The 14,003-nt window shown below is 48.3% G+C and overlaps 2 protein-coding genes across 3 annotated transcripts in view; both read right to left on the bottom strand.

Moving 5' to 3' along the window:
• Positions 1–6,521: 6,521 nt before the first annotated feature.
• LOC126995347 (uncharacterized) lies at positions 6,522–8,350 on the bottom strand. Its single transcript, XM_050854826.1, has 2 exons — positions 7,559–8,350; positions 6,522–7,484 (listed from the first exon to the last, which is right to left on the bottom strand). The coding sequence occupies exons 1-2, from the start codon at positions 8,348–8,350 to the stop codon at positions 6,522–6,524; spliced, it is 1,755 nt and encodes a 584-aa protein (XP_050710783.1).
• Positions 8,351–12,890: 4,540 nt separating this feature from the next.
• The window catches only part of LOC126995543 (uncharacterized), a 16,346-nt gene continuing 15,233 nt past the window's right edge, over positions 12,891–14,003 (bottom strand). For both annotated transcript variants that reach the window (XM_050855179.1, XM_050855178.1), the window contains exon 2: positions 12,891–14,003. This exon is cut by the window's right edge and continues 1,000 nt beyond it. In XM_050855179.1, the coding sequence (XP_050711136.1) occupies positions 13,193–14,003 (811 nt within the window). In that variant the 3' untranslated portion in view covers positions 12,891–13,192.

Raw genomic sequence — 14,003 nt, 5'->3', positions numbered from 1 at the left:
TTGCTGGATGTTTTATTCTTTTTTTGTATATCCATTTACCTCCCTGCCCTAACGTCATACCCAGTTAAACCTTATATATATAGCTTTAGGAGCGGGAGGGAAGGGGTTGTTGGAGTGTCGAGGAATGAATGGATGGGCGGTTTGTGGGGAATTTGTAATCAGGTGGCGGGACTCTTCATCCTTTTTCCTCATCCCTTCCTTTCCCGTCCCTTCCCTTCCCTTCCCATCCCTTCCCTTCCCTTCCCTTCGTTCATTCCTTCCCTTCCATTCCCTAATTCATACTTTTCTTCATCCCTTCTCTTCCCTTCCCTTCCCTTCTCTTCTCTTCTCTTCTCTTTGCTTCCCTTCTCATCCCTTCCCTTCCCTTCCCTTCCCATCCCATCCCTTCCCTTCCCTTCGTTCATTCCTTCCCTTCCCTTCGTTCCTTCCCTTCCCTTCCCTTCATTCATTCCTTCCCTTCCCTTCCCTTCCCTTCCCTTCCTTTCCCTTCTCTTCTCTTCCCTTCCTTTCCCTCCCCTCCCAATCCTACCCTTACCCTTTCCATTCCTTTTCACCTTCTTTCATATTCTCTGTTTTATTTTATTTCCTATTCTTTCGTACTGCGTCCTTGTCCTCCTTCTTCTGTCTTCACAAATTTTCTTCCCCTCTTTTCCCTTGACTCTCTTTCCAGTCCCCATCCATTCTTTTCCTTCCCTCCCTTCCCCGTCTTTTCCCTTCCTTTCTCTTACGTAACATATGTAACCACCTCTTTCCTTTCCTTTCCCTTCCCTTCCCTTCCCTTGCCTTCCCGTCCTTTCCCTTCCCTTCCCTTCCCTTCCCTTCCCGTCCCTTCCCTTCCCTTCCCTTCCCTTCCCGTCCTTTCCCTTCCCTTTCCTTCCCGTCCTTTCCCTTCCCTTTTCTTCCTTTCCCTTCCCTTCCCTTCCCTTCCCTTCTCTTCCCCTCCCCTCCCCTCCCCTCCCTTCCTTACCCTTCCCATCCCCATCAATCCATTTCCCTTTCCTCCTCTCTCCACCCCTCCCAACCCCTCCTGTCCATTCTCCTACCATCCCCTTCCTATCCATCCAAATCCCTTCCCTTCCTTTCCCTTCCCTTTCCCTTCCTCCGTGACTTAAAGCCAACCATTACAAACAACACAAGCGTTCAGACAGGTCAACTTTCTCGCCGGCCTGTTCCATTCATGTTCCTTTCCAGTGTTATGTGACCCTTCGCCTCTTGCCGGCCCCCTGAGAGAGAGAGAGAGAGAGAGAGAGAGAGAGAGAGAGAGAGAGAGAGAGAGAGAGAGAGAAGAGAGAGAAAGAGAGAACTGAAATAGAAAGCAGGAGAAAAGGAATAGACGGAGGAAAAACAGAAGAGAAAGCGATAAGAGAGAAAGGAAGACCGACTGTGTTGTTATAGTATTAAAATTCGTGTATGTATAATGAGCAGTGTTATAATAATGAATCAGTCGGTATATAATGTTCGTAATGTTGCTGGATATTTTTTTTCCTATATTCATTTACCTTCCCGCCCTAACGCCATACGCAGTGAAGTCGTTGAGGGCTTTGGGAACGGGGCCTGAGCTAAAGGTGGGCTCTAAATGGTATCGTATAAAGCCCTTTGCGAGGTGTGTGTGTGTGTATGTGTGTGTGTGTGTGTGTGTGTGTGTGTGTGTGTGTGTGTGTGTGTAGTTGTTTATCCGCTTACCTGGCACTCTAGCCCTCGACTCGTTATTTTGCACGGTCCATTCTGTCCCTCTTACCTTCCCTCTTCTTATTTCCCGCTCCTCACCCTGCACCTTTAACATCACCCTACTCGTATAAAGAAAGGGGGAGAGGAGGGATAAATGAGGAGAGAAGAGGAGAGAAGATGAGGAGAGAGATGAGGAGAGAAGATGAGGAGAGAAGATGAGGAGAGAGATGAGGAGAGAGAGAGAGAGAGAGAGAGAGAGAGAGAGAGAGAGAGAGAGAGAGAGATGGTAGGAAAGAAAATGAAGAGAAAGGAAATAAAATGAATATGAAAGAAAAAAAAAACAATACTTTCTCTTCGCATGATTTATCCCATTACAGTTAAAACGGAAAACATAAATAAAACTGAACTAAATAAATACAAATCAAAAAACAAAACTAGCACAAACTAATTAGATGAAACAAACAATAGATAAAAAATAAATAATAGATAAAAAAATAAATAACATAGATAATAAATAAATAAAGTCCGCTCTAGCGCCGCTCCCGCAAAGAGTAAACAGTAACAGTGTTGGAAAGAGAGAATATTAACCAGCCCATCCATGCGGTGATTCATTTATTTTTTCCCTGATGTGAAAAATAGTGGACGCCGCGGCATGGCTTCACTGTGTAATGTGTTCCCTGTATTGTCTCTTCCTTCCTGCCTCCACACACACACACACACACACACACACACACACACACACACACCACTGAATAACTTGTTGGCTGGTCGTTGCTGCGTTCCCACGACACACACACACACACACACACACACACACACACACACACAGGCGACAGGAGTAAAAAGAAAAAAAAATCGTGATGTTTCTAGTGTCTCGTATAGTGTGTGTGTGTGTGTGTGTGTGTGTGTGTGTGTGTGTGTGTGTGTGTGTGTGTGTGTGTGTGTGTGTGTGTGTGTGTGTGTGTGTGTGTGTGTGTGTGTGTGTGTGTGTGTGTGCTTTCCCACATCAGAGGAGGGAAGAGGAGACCATCACTGTCTTTATCTCCCTCCTTCCCTCCCCCTCCCTCTCCATCTCTCCAGCCTCCCACATTCATTTTCTTCCTTCCCTCCTCCTCCTCCTCCCTCCTCTTCCATCCGCCTTTCGTCCCTAGCAACACCGACTTTAAGAAGGAAAGAAGGGAGGAGGGAATGAATGAATGAATGAATGAAGGAAGGAAGGAAGGAAGGAGGGAGGGATGGAGGGAGGGAGGGAGGGAAGGAAGGAAGAGAAGGAAGTGTGGAAGAATGAAAAAAAATAGAAAATAATGTAGAAGAAAAAAATAATGGAGGTAGGAAGGAGGAAAGGAAGGGAGAAGAAGAAAGGGAAAGAAGGAAGGAAAGATAAGGAGTGAAAGAAGGAAGGAAGGAAGCTTGAAGAAATTAAGAAGGGTAGAAATGTAGATGGAAAGATATAATAATTGAGGATAAGAAGGAAGAAAGGAAGTAAGGAAAGAAGGAAGAAAAGAAGATGGGGAAGGATAGGAATGAAGAAGAGAAGGACGGACGAACGGAAGGAAGGGCTAAAGGATAGACGTCAGAAAGGAAGCAAGGAAAGGCTCATTCATTCCACCGTTGACGTCCACCAACTAGCCTTTCGCAGCTTCATTTTAGCCTCCGCCCTCATGTCCCCTGAGCGCGTGGGTGGCGGCGGCGGGGGTGGCAGCGGGGGGCCTGTCGTCGGCACTTCTCGGCACACACACAAATCACTGGCACCTTCCCTCCTTCCCCCTCTCCCTCTTCCATGATGTGTTTAGGGAGGCGAAAGGGAAGGGGAGGAAAGAGAGGAAAGTCTTAGTGGGGGCATGGGAAGAGACGTACTGGGGAGGAAGAGGATTGGGTAAAAAGGGGAGGTGAAAAGAAGTGCTGGGGATGAGTGGGGAATGGAGAAGGGGAGGAGTGGTATGGGGGGAGGGCTGGCGAGTAGTGGTGGGGAGTGGGAGAGGAAGGAAGGAAGGAAGGGAGAGTGCCAGAAAAGACGCGTTAGTGGAGGAAGAAAAGGAGTAGAGGTCGAAAGGAAAGAAAAGTGAGCAGTGTTTGGGGAGGGAGAGGAAGGAAAGAAGGGAGGAAGGAGAGGAGTAGGGGGGGGGGAGAAAGGAAAGGGAGCAGTGTTGGGGAGAGGGAGATGAAGGGAAGAAAGAAAGAAAGGAGAAAGAAGGGAAGGGGGTGACAGGGAGGAGGAAAGAGAGCAGTGTTGTGGAGAGGGAGAGAGAGAGGGAGGAAAGAAGGAAGGAAGGAAAACGAGGGAGAAAAAGAGAAGGGGGCGACAGGGGGAAGAAGCAGCGTTAGAAAAAGAAAGGGGAAAAAAGGAAAGGAAGAAGAAAAGGAGGTGGCGACATAGGAAGAAGGAAAAGGAGCAATGATAGGAAATGAGGGAAGATTGAACAGTAAGGAAAAGGAAGCGGAAAAGGAACATTGCTATTCGAGGAGAGATAAGGATGACCGGAGGGGGGGGAGGGGGGGAGAGGGGGGCGAAGGCGTGGGGGACGGGGGTAAAGAGCCTTGTCGTGTATACCTGCGGCCACAGTCTATCCTCCCCCGTCCTAACCCCCCCCCACCCCCACGTAGGATCTGTCTGTCACTGTGCTGCCTTGTGGTTAGGATCGCTGAGGAAGTGCGGCGTGAGTCCTTCAGTGTGGTGGGTGACATCCTCCTTTCCTCCTTTGCTGTGCGTTGCCCTGCCTGAAGCCCCGCCCCGCCCCGCCCCGTTGTTTTAGCGGGGCGGGGCGGAAGAGAAAAGAGGAGGAGGAGGAGGAGGAGGAAATGAAGCAGTAAGAGGAGGAGGAAGATATAAGAAAAAAATAGGCTGAGAGGAACTGTGAGGAGGAGGAAGAAAAGATGTAGGAGGGGGAGGAGCAGAAGGAGGAGGAAGGAGGAAGAAAAAGAAGTGAAGAAGAGGGAGCAGGAGGAGGAGGAAAAACAAAAAAAAGGAGAGATGAAGTAGTAGGAAGGAGGAAGAGCACAGGAATGGAAGCTGGAAAAATTACCTTGTGTGTATGTATGTATGTATGTATGTATGTGTCACCGCCGCCGCCTCCGTCACACGCCTCCTCCACCTCCTCCTCCACCTCCTCCTCCTGCCGGTGAGACGCGTGGCGACCGATAAACTGATAGCGTGTGTGTGATGGTGGATCGATGGGCTTTGTGCGCCGATTGTGAGTGAGGGCGTGAAGGAGGAGGATGTAGAGGAGGAGGAGGAGGGGGAGGAGGAGTATAGGGAGGCACGAGTCAATGAAGGAAGAGGAGGAGGAGGAGAGGAAGAACTATGAAGAGAAGGTGAGTCAAGTGTGTCATATATAGAGAGAAGAGGTAAGAAGCTGTACAAGAGGAGGAGGAAAAGGAGGAGGAGGAGGAGGAAGAGGAAGAAAAAGAAGAAGAAGAAGAAGAAGAAGGGGGACACGAACACAGAAGGAAAAGGAAGACTCAAGAACGAAGGGAAAGATGGCGCACAGAGATAAAAAGAAAAAAAGAAGGTAAATTTGAATATGCAAGAAGAGGAGAGAGAAGAAGAAAGATTACACGAACATAGAAGGAAAAGGAGCAGTGAAGAGAAATGATAAAGATGGCCCATAGATAGAAAGAAAAATAGAAGAGAATGATCAAGAAGAAGAGGAGGAGGAGGAGGAGGAGATGTTAGGTAAAGATAATATATAAAGAAGAGAGAATCGTGATCAGAGAAATGAGGCAAGAGAAAAGAATAAGAATAAAAGAAAGATAATCAAGAGAAGAGAGAGAACAAAGGAGATGAGAAAAGCTAAGAGATAGAGAAGAGAGAAAAAGTGAGGAAGGGCGGAAGATGATGGAGGAGGAAGATGGGTGAATGACGAGGAGGAGGAGGAGCAGGATGGAAGGGAGGCTGAGTAGGAGTAGGAGGAGGAGGAGGAGGAGAGAAAAGAGAAAGGAGAGAAAGGATGAAATATGATGGAGGAGAAAGAAGGGGCGTGGCAGATGGTTTTTAGGAGGAGGAGGAGGAGGAGGAGGAGGAGGAGGAAGGAAGGGAAGATGGAGTGATGAAGCGGAGGAGGAGGTGTTGGAGAGTAGGAGGAAGAGGAGGAGGAGGAGGAGGAGGAGGATAAATCACACACACACACACACACACACACACACACACACACACACACACACACACACACACACACACACACACACACACACACACACACACACACACGAGAACAAGCAAGCAAGAAAACCACAAAAAGTAAAAAAAAAAAAAAAAAGAGAGAGAGAAAGGAAAGAATAAAATAAAGGCACACACACACACACACACACACACACACACACACACACACACACACACACACACACACACACACACACACACACACTTATTCTTCCCAGTCTTTTGCGATCCAACTATTTTTTTGTGTAGGAAGAATAGAAAAGAGAAAGAAAATCAGAATCCGTGTGTGTGTGTGTGTGTGTGTGTGTGTGTGTGTGTGTGTGTGTGTGTGTGTGTGTTTGAGTTCGTTCAGTCGAATGGCGGCGTAGGAATCTGCATGTCGTTTCCAATGAGAGAGAGAGAGAGAGAGAGAGAGAGAGAGAGAGAGAGAGAGAGAGAGAGAGAGAGAGAATATGAGTAGTTAGTACAAATTATAAACTATGTAATGAACGGGGCTAGGTTAGGTTGTGTAAGGTTAGATTATGAAAGACATTAGAATAATAGGTGAGAAAAGAGAGCAAACATCATTCCTTGAGAGTAACATCGTTCCTTGAGAGTAGACATCGTTCCTTGAGAGTAGACATCGTTCCATAAGAGTAAACATCATTCCTGAGAGTAAGCATCCTTCCTTATTGTCATAAGAAAGTGAAGGTTTTTAGCCAAATGTCTCCTTTGGCTCGCTGGGGAAGGGCGTCACAGTGCCGCGCTCCAGACACGATAGCAGGTGGCTCGCCATGCGGGCCCGCACGTAGTGTAGGCGGCACGGGTCTTGGCCGTGGGCGATGCTGAAGGCGAAGGCCAGGGCGAAGAGGCCGCAGCTGTAGCCGTCCCGCTGGCGCTGCACGGGCCACGACGACCCCTGGCGGCGGGGCGTGCAGCTCCTGCAGCTGCCGCACCAGGGCGGCTGTGGAGGCGAGAGCGTGTCGTAGAGAGAGTCATATACCGCCAGCTGACCGGGGCGCCCAGCGCCATACGAGGACAATAGGAGCCAGTGGCTGCCCCCCGCACGGCCGTAGTCTGCCATGGAGGCGAGGCTCATCGGTGTGGTCCGGTTCACCACCTGCAAGAAGAGCGCCGCGTTGCCGGGCTGCAGGGGCGGCAGAGTGAAGGCTGCGCCGCAGGCGTACAGGCCGCCAGTGTTCGGGAACTGGCGCTGCAGCAGCTCCTGGGCCAGGTCCATGACGTCATCAGATAGCCAGCGCTTGCCCAGGATGTCCCGCCGGTCGGGGCTGCGCAGGCGCGGCAGCGGCAGCGGCGATACGTGTTGAGCTGCCTTAGGCCCTCCGTCAGGAGTTTCGAGGGGCGCGCCTTTCTGGGTTTCCATAGTGTCATTGTCATTAGTCTTCTTTGGCGCTTCTGTAGGTGGTTGAGCCTCCCCCTGCTTTGGAAGAGCCTCCTGCTGAGGATCAGCCTCCTCTTGCTGAGGATCAGCCTCCTCTTGCTGAGGATCAGCCTCCTCTTGCTGAGGATCAGCCTCCTCTTGCTGAGGAACAGCCTCCTCTTGCTGAGGAACAGCCTCCTCTTGCTGATGAACAGCCTCCTCCTGCTCTGGAAGAGCCTCCTGCTGAGGATCAGCCTCCTCTTGCTGAGGAACAGCCTCCTCTTGCTGAGGAACAGCCTCCTCTTGCTGATGAACAGCCTCCTCCTGCTCTGGAAGAGCCTCCTGCTGAGAACACCCTTCTTGCTGAAGACCTCCTCTTGCTGATGAACAGCCTCCTCTTGCTGATGAACAGCCTCCTCCTGCTCTGGAAGAGCCTCCAGGCCGGCAGCCTCCTGTGCGGATTGGAATTTCTGTATCTCTTGTTGGGGGATAACTTCCTCCTGTTGTTGAGGGAGGACACCCTCATCCTCCTTCTGAGCAGAGATTTCTTCTTTCCCCTCAACCTGGGACACCTCGACCTGGCCCTGACCGGCACACTCGCTGGCCTCTTCTGCTCCATCACTTTGTTTAGCCGCGGCGCCTTCGTAGCTCGGCGCCTCGCCCTCCCCACCGGAGAACAGGTTGTCGTCCTTCCGGTGTTTGCTGGGCTGGTGGCTGCGCCGCACGAGTTTGTGCCGCGCCCAGGTCCAGCCCAGCAGGCTGACCGTGAGAGTAAAGCATGCCACGGCCAGCAGGACAGTGTCCCTGAAGGCCAAGTGCTCCTCCTGGGCCAGCAGGACCTGCCTCTCCATGCAGGTCAGACTTGCCTCTGTGTGCAGCATCAACTGCAGCAGCTGTTTCCACCCGCTGCCGCTGGGGAGGCCACACTCCACAAGGGGGTCCCGTGGAGCGGCGAGCCACCCGGCGGCGGCGAGGTGCTCCCGTGCCTTACCCAGGAGTGTGTTGTGGGGACCGGAGTCCTGCCACTCCTGCACCGCCTTCGCCAGCGTGCGGGCGAACGCCACCGAGTACCAGAAGTCTGGCAGCATGAGCACCGTGCACACCCCAACAACCCGCGCACCGATTGTGTGTACAATGATTTCCTTGAGTGCAGTAATTTCCATTGTGTTGCGAATTACTAATAAAGCTCTGAGAGGCAATAACCGTGTGAGCAGGTGAAGTGACGAAGACAGATGGTGGTCCAGGGGCGGCCTGACACCTCTGCGGAAGACTGTGTTCCGTTCAGTTATAGTGATGTATGCGTGTATGGATGGATGGATGTACTACGTATGGATGTGCGTATTACCGTAAGTGCGGCTTTAAGAGGCAGCTTTGTGTTCCTTTTCAAGTTATGTCCATGGTTTCCTCCTCTTGATTTGCAGCCTTAGTAATGGGGCGGGGCGGGAGGAGGAGGAAGAGGACGGAGGGGAGGATGATGAAAAGGGTAATTGGGAGAGGAAGAAGTGGGGAGGGAAGAAGAATGATAAACAGGAGGAAAATGACAGGCAATGGAAAAGTATTGTATGTTTAGAGTCACGAGATGATGAAACAAAGGATTAAAAATGGATGTTTGGAATTCGTACTTATACATAACGACTACTACTACTACTACTACTATTACTACTTCTACTACTAATATTACTACTACTACTACCACCACCACCACCACCACCACTACTACTACTACTACTACTACTACTATTACTACTACTACTACTACTACTACTACTACTACTACTACTACTACTACTACTACTACTACTACTACTACTACTACTACTACTACTACTAATATCACTACTTCTACTGCTAATATTACCACTACCACCACCACTACTACTACTTCTACTACTACTACTATTACTACTACTACTACTACCACCACCACCACCACCACTACCACCACCACCACTACTACCACCACCAACCATACCACCAACCACCACCAACCACCACCACCACTACCACTACCACTACTACTACTACTACCACCACCATCACCACCACCACCATCTCTAACACCACCATCACTACCACCAATACCACCACCACCACCACCACCACCACCATCTCTAACACCACCACCACTACCACCAATACCACCACCACCACCACCACCAATCATTACCACCACCACCAATATTACCACGACCACCAATCAATCACCACCACCACCACCACTTCACACCACCACCACCACCACCACCACTACCACCAACTACCAATAATACCAATAATAATAATAATAATAATAATAATAATAATAATAACAATAATAATACAATAATAATAATAATAATATTACTACCTACCACCACCACCAATTACCACCAATTACCACCACTACTACTACTACTACTACTACTACTACTACTACTACTACTACTACTACTACTAATAATAATAATAATAATAATAATAATAACATTACTACTTCTACTACTAATATTGCTACTACTACTACCACCACCACCACCACCACCACTACTACTACTACTACTACTACTACTACTACTACTACTACTACTACTACTACTACTACTACTACTACTACTACTAATAATAATAATAATAATAATAATAATAATATTACTACTACTACTACCACCACCCTAAGTGAGTGTGAGAAATATAATAGAAGTAATATTCATTAATTATTACAACAAGAATATCTCCAACAACAGCAACAGCGACAACAACAACAACAACAAATGTGATAATAATAACAATAACGATAATAATAATAATAATAATAATAATAATAATAATATTAATAATAATAATAGTTTGGAAAATACAAATGAAATCATTATGTTTAATCAGAAAAGATATAAAAAAAAAGATCAGACGAAAAATGTATCTCACAGCGTTAGGAGAACAGAGGCGGAAGGGAGAGTGAGGAGGGAGGGGAAGAGGAATGTTGGAGGACAGGAGTGAGGAGAAGGAGGGGGTAAGGAGGAGGGAGAGAAAGGTATAGTGATTGTTTCCTCCTTCCTCTGCGGGCTACGAGGAGGAGGACGAAGAAGAGTCGGGTTCTAGGAAGGAATGAAAGGAGGAAAGAAGGAATGAACATAAGAACATGGGGAAACTGCAAGAGGCCGGGTGGGCTACACAGGACAGCTCCAGAATCCCCCCCATTACTCACGATGGGTGAGGCGTAATTTCAGGAATTACAGGTAGAGGCTTGATCCTCGTTTACCTTCGGTACGGGCGTACGCTCCAGTACCCTGTCTCCTTACTGCACCCACACCTCACTGCCACCTGTCATCCTCGTCCATGTAGTTATCCAGTCTACTCTTAAAACAAGCTATCGTCCCTGCACTAACTATGTGATTGCTGAGTCTATTCCATTCCCCCACCACCCTATTACTAAACCAATGCTTGCCTATATCTCTCCTAAATCTATACTTTTCTAATTTAAATCCATTACTGCGTGTTCTATCCTGCTGGCTAATTCTCAGTACTTTACTTATATCGCCTTTGTTGTAACCCTTGACCCATTTGAATACTTCTATCAGATCTCCACGCACTCTTCGTCTCTCTAGTGAATGTAAGTTTAGATGTTTCAGCCTATTTTGATATGGGAGGTTCCTCAGCCCCTGAATCATCTTGGTCATCCTCCTCTGAACTGATTCTAGCAAGTTGATGTCCATTCTGTAGTGTAGGCATCAAAACTGGACAGCATAATCTAAGTGTGGCCTAACTAACGCTAAATAGAGTCTGAGGATGACCTCTGCACTCCTGTTGATTACCGTCCTGTTAATGAAGCCTAATACCCTGTTAGCCCTATTCCTTGCATTAATACATTGCTTCCTTAATTTTTGGTCGGAGTTCACTAACACTCCCAAATCCCTTTCACACTCAGACCTGCCTATCGCTGTGGAGTCTAAACTATACCCGTGTAATGGGTTGCGTGTTCCTACACTAAGAACGCTACACTTGGTGATGTTAAAATTCATCTGCCATTTCTCTGACCAAGCTGACAGTTTGTTGAGATCCTCCTGCAGTGCTCTAGCATCCTCCCCTGTCCTAATAGTGCGTCTTATTTTGGTGTCATCTGCAAATTTACCTATGTCACTAGTTATCCCATTGTCTATGTCATTGATGTAGATAATGAATAAAAGCGGGCCTAAAACTGAACCTTGAGGAACCCCACTGGTAACATTACCCCATTCGGATTTTTACCGTTAATGGTAACCTCTGTTTCCTGTCGCTAATCCACGCCTTAATCCAATCAAATACCTTCCCTCTTATCCCATGAGCCCTGACTTTATTTAACAGTCTCTGGTGAGGTACCTTATCGAAGGCCATTCTAAAATCAAGATAAACTACATCATAGCTCTCATCATTGTCAGCTGCCTCGTATACTCTATTGTAAAAGGATATAAGATTAGTGAGGCACGACTTACCTTTAATAAACCCATGCTGTGAGTCGTGAATTAAATTATGTCTGTCAATATGGTCCTTAATATTATCAGCTATTATTGACTCAATCATTTTACCTATAACTTACGTCAAACTAATCGGCCTATAGTTTTCCATAGAAGATTTGTCACCCTTCTGAAATATTGAATAACGTGTGCCTGCCTCCATGAAACAGGCACCACCCCTGTGTTTAGCGACTTCCTAAATACTTCTGTTAACTGCCCACTTATTTCAGTTTCACATTCCTTTATTATCCTGGGGAAAATTACCTGGAGGAAGGAAGGAAAGAAGGTAGATAGGAAGAAAGAAATCTAAGAAGGCAGGTATGAAGGAAGGAAGGAAGGAATAGATAAGAAGGGTAGGAAAGAAGGAAGGGAAGTGAGGAAAGAAGAGAGGAAGAAAGAAAGAAAGAAAGACAGACTATCGGGAAGAAGGAAATAATGAAGGTAGATAGGTTTGCAAGATGAAGGGAGGTGAGGAAGGAGGAATGAGGAAAGAGAGGAGGACGGAATGAATGAAATAATGAAGAAAGGAAGGAAGGAATGAAGGGACGTGATCCAGGAGGAAGGGAAGAAAATGAAGGAAATCTAATTATATTATTTACCCTGATTTGACCTACGTGGCTGTCTGGCTGTCGTGCTCTCTGTCTGTCTGTCTGTCTCTGCCTTTGTTAGCTGTCTGTGTGATTATCTTTCGTCTTTCTGTCTATCTATCTATTTTTCCATCCATTAATTTATATACCATTCGTTCCTTCTATCGATATGTTTACCTACTTGTTTATTCATCACTGTTTACCTGTCTGTCTCTATCTATCTATTATCTATCTACCTGTCTGCTGTTTTTCAGTCTATCAATCTCTGCTTTTCCGTGTCTGTCTGTCTGTTTTTAATCTGCATACTGATCTGTCTGTCTGGCTGGCTGCGTGCTTGCCCATTACACACACACACACACACACACACACACACACACACACACACACACACACACACACACACACACACACACACACACACACACACACACACACACTTATTTTTCCCAGTCTTTTGCGATCCTTTTTTTTTTTTTTGCGTAGGAAGATTTGAAAAGAGAAAGAAAATCAGAACCCGCGCGTGTGTGTGTGTGTGTGTGTGTGTGTGTGTGTGTGTGTGTGTGTGTGTTTGAGTTCGTTCAGGCGAATGGCGGCGTAGGAATCTGCATGCCGTTTCCAATTATGAGAGAGAGAGAGAGAGAGAGAGAGAGAGAGAGAGAGAGAGAGAGAGAGAGAGAGAGAGAGAGAGAGAGAGAGAGAGAGAGAATATGAGTAGTTAGTACAAATTATAAACTATGTAATGAACGGGGCTAGGTTAGGTTGTGTAAGGTTAGATTATGAAAGACATTAGAATAATAGGTGAGAAAAGAGAGCAAACATCATTCCTTGAGAGTAACATCGTTCCTTGAGAGTAGACATCGTTCCTTGAGAGTAGACATCGTTCCATAAGAGTAAACATCATTCCTGAGAGTAAGCATCCTTCCTTATTGTCATAAGAAAGCGAAGGTTTTTAGCCAAATGTCTCCTTTGGCTCGCTAGGGAAGGGCGTCACAGTGCCGCGCTCCAGACACGATAGCAGGTGGCTCGCCATGCGGGCCCGCACGTAGTGTAGGCGGCACGGGTCTTGGCCGTGGGCGATGCTGAAGGCGAAGGCCAGGGCGAAGAGGCCGCAGCTGTAGCCGTCCCGCTGGCGCTGCACGGGCCGCACGACGACCCCTGGCGGCGGGGCGTGCAGCTCCTGCAGCTGCCGCACCAGGGCGGCTGTGGAGGGCGAGAGCGTGTCGTAGAGAGAGTCATATACCGCCAGCTGACCGGGGCGCCCAGCGCCATACGAGGACAATAGGAGCCAGTGGCTGCCCCCCGCACGGCCGTAGTCTGCCATGGAGGCGAGGCTCATCGGTGTGGTCCGGTTCACCACCTGCAAGAAGAGCGCCGCGTTGCCGGGCTGCAGGGGCGGCAGAGTGAAGGCTGCGCCGCAGGCGTACAGGCCGCCAGTGTTCGGGAACTGGCGCTGCAGCAGCTCCTGGGCCAGGTCCATGACGTCATCAGATAGCCAGCGCTTGCCCAGGATGTCCCGCCGGTCGGGGCTGCGCAGGCGCGGCAGCGGCAGCGGCGATACGTGTTGAGCTGCCTTAGGCCCTCCGTCAGGAGTTTCGAGGGGCGCGCCTTTCTGGGTTTCCATAGTGTCATTGTCATTAGTCTTCTTTGGCGCTTCTGTAGGTGGTTGAGCCTCCCCCTGCTTTGGAAGAGCCTCCTGCTGAGGATCAGCCTCCTCTTGCTGAGGATCAGCCTCCTCTTGCTGAGGATCAGCCTCCTCTTGC

This window comes from Eriocheir sinensis, chromosome 8, assembly GCF_024679095.1.
Source record: "Eriocheir sinensis breed Jianghai 21 chromosome 8, ASM2467909v1, whole genome shotgun sequence".
Lineage (NCBI taxonomy): Eukaryota > Metazoa > Arthropoda > Malacostraca > Decapoda > Varunidae > Eriocheir > Eriocheir sinensis.
Note: the sequence above shows the minus strand (reverse complement) of the source record. Positions and strands in the feature narration are given on the sequence as shown.

Bases quoted from the DNA above. Each gene is read 5' to 3' on its own strand.
- LOC126995347 (XM_050854826.1), bottom strand. From the start codon at position 8,350: ATGGAAATTACTGCACTCAAGGAAATCATTGTACACACAATCGGTGCG. The intron at 7,485-7,558 runs GTCTTCAGCAAG...CAGCAAGAGGAG, and splicing joins CTGTTCATCAGCAAGAGGAG to GCTGTTCCTCAGCAAGAGGA.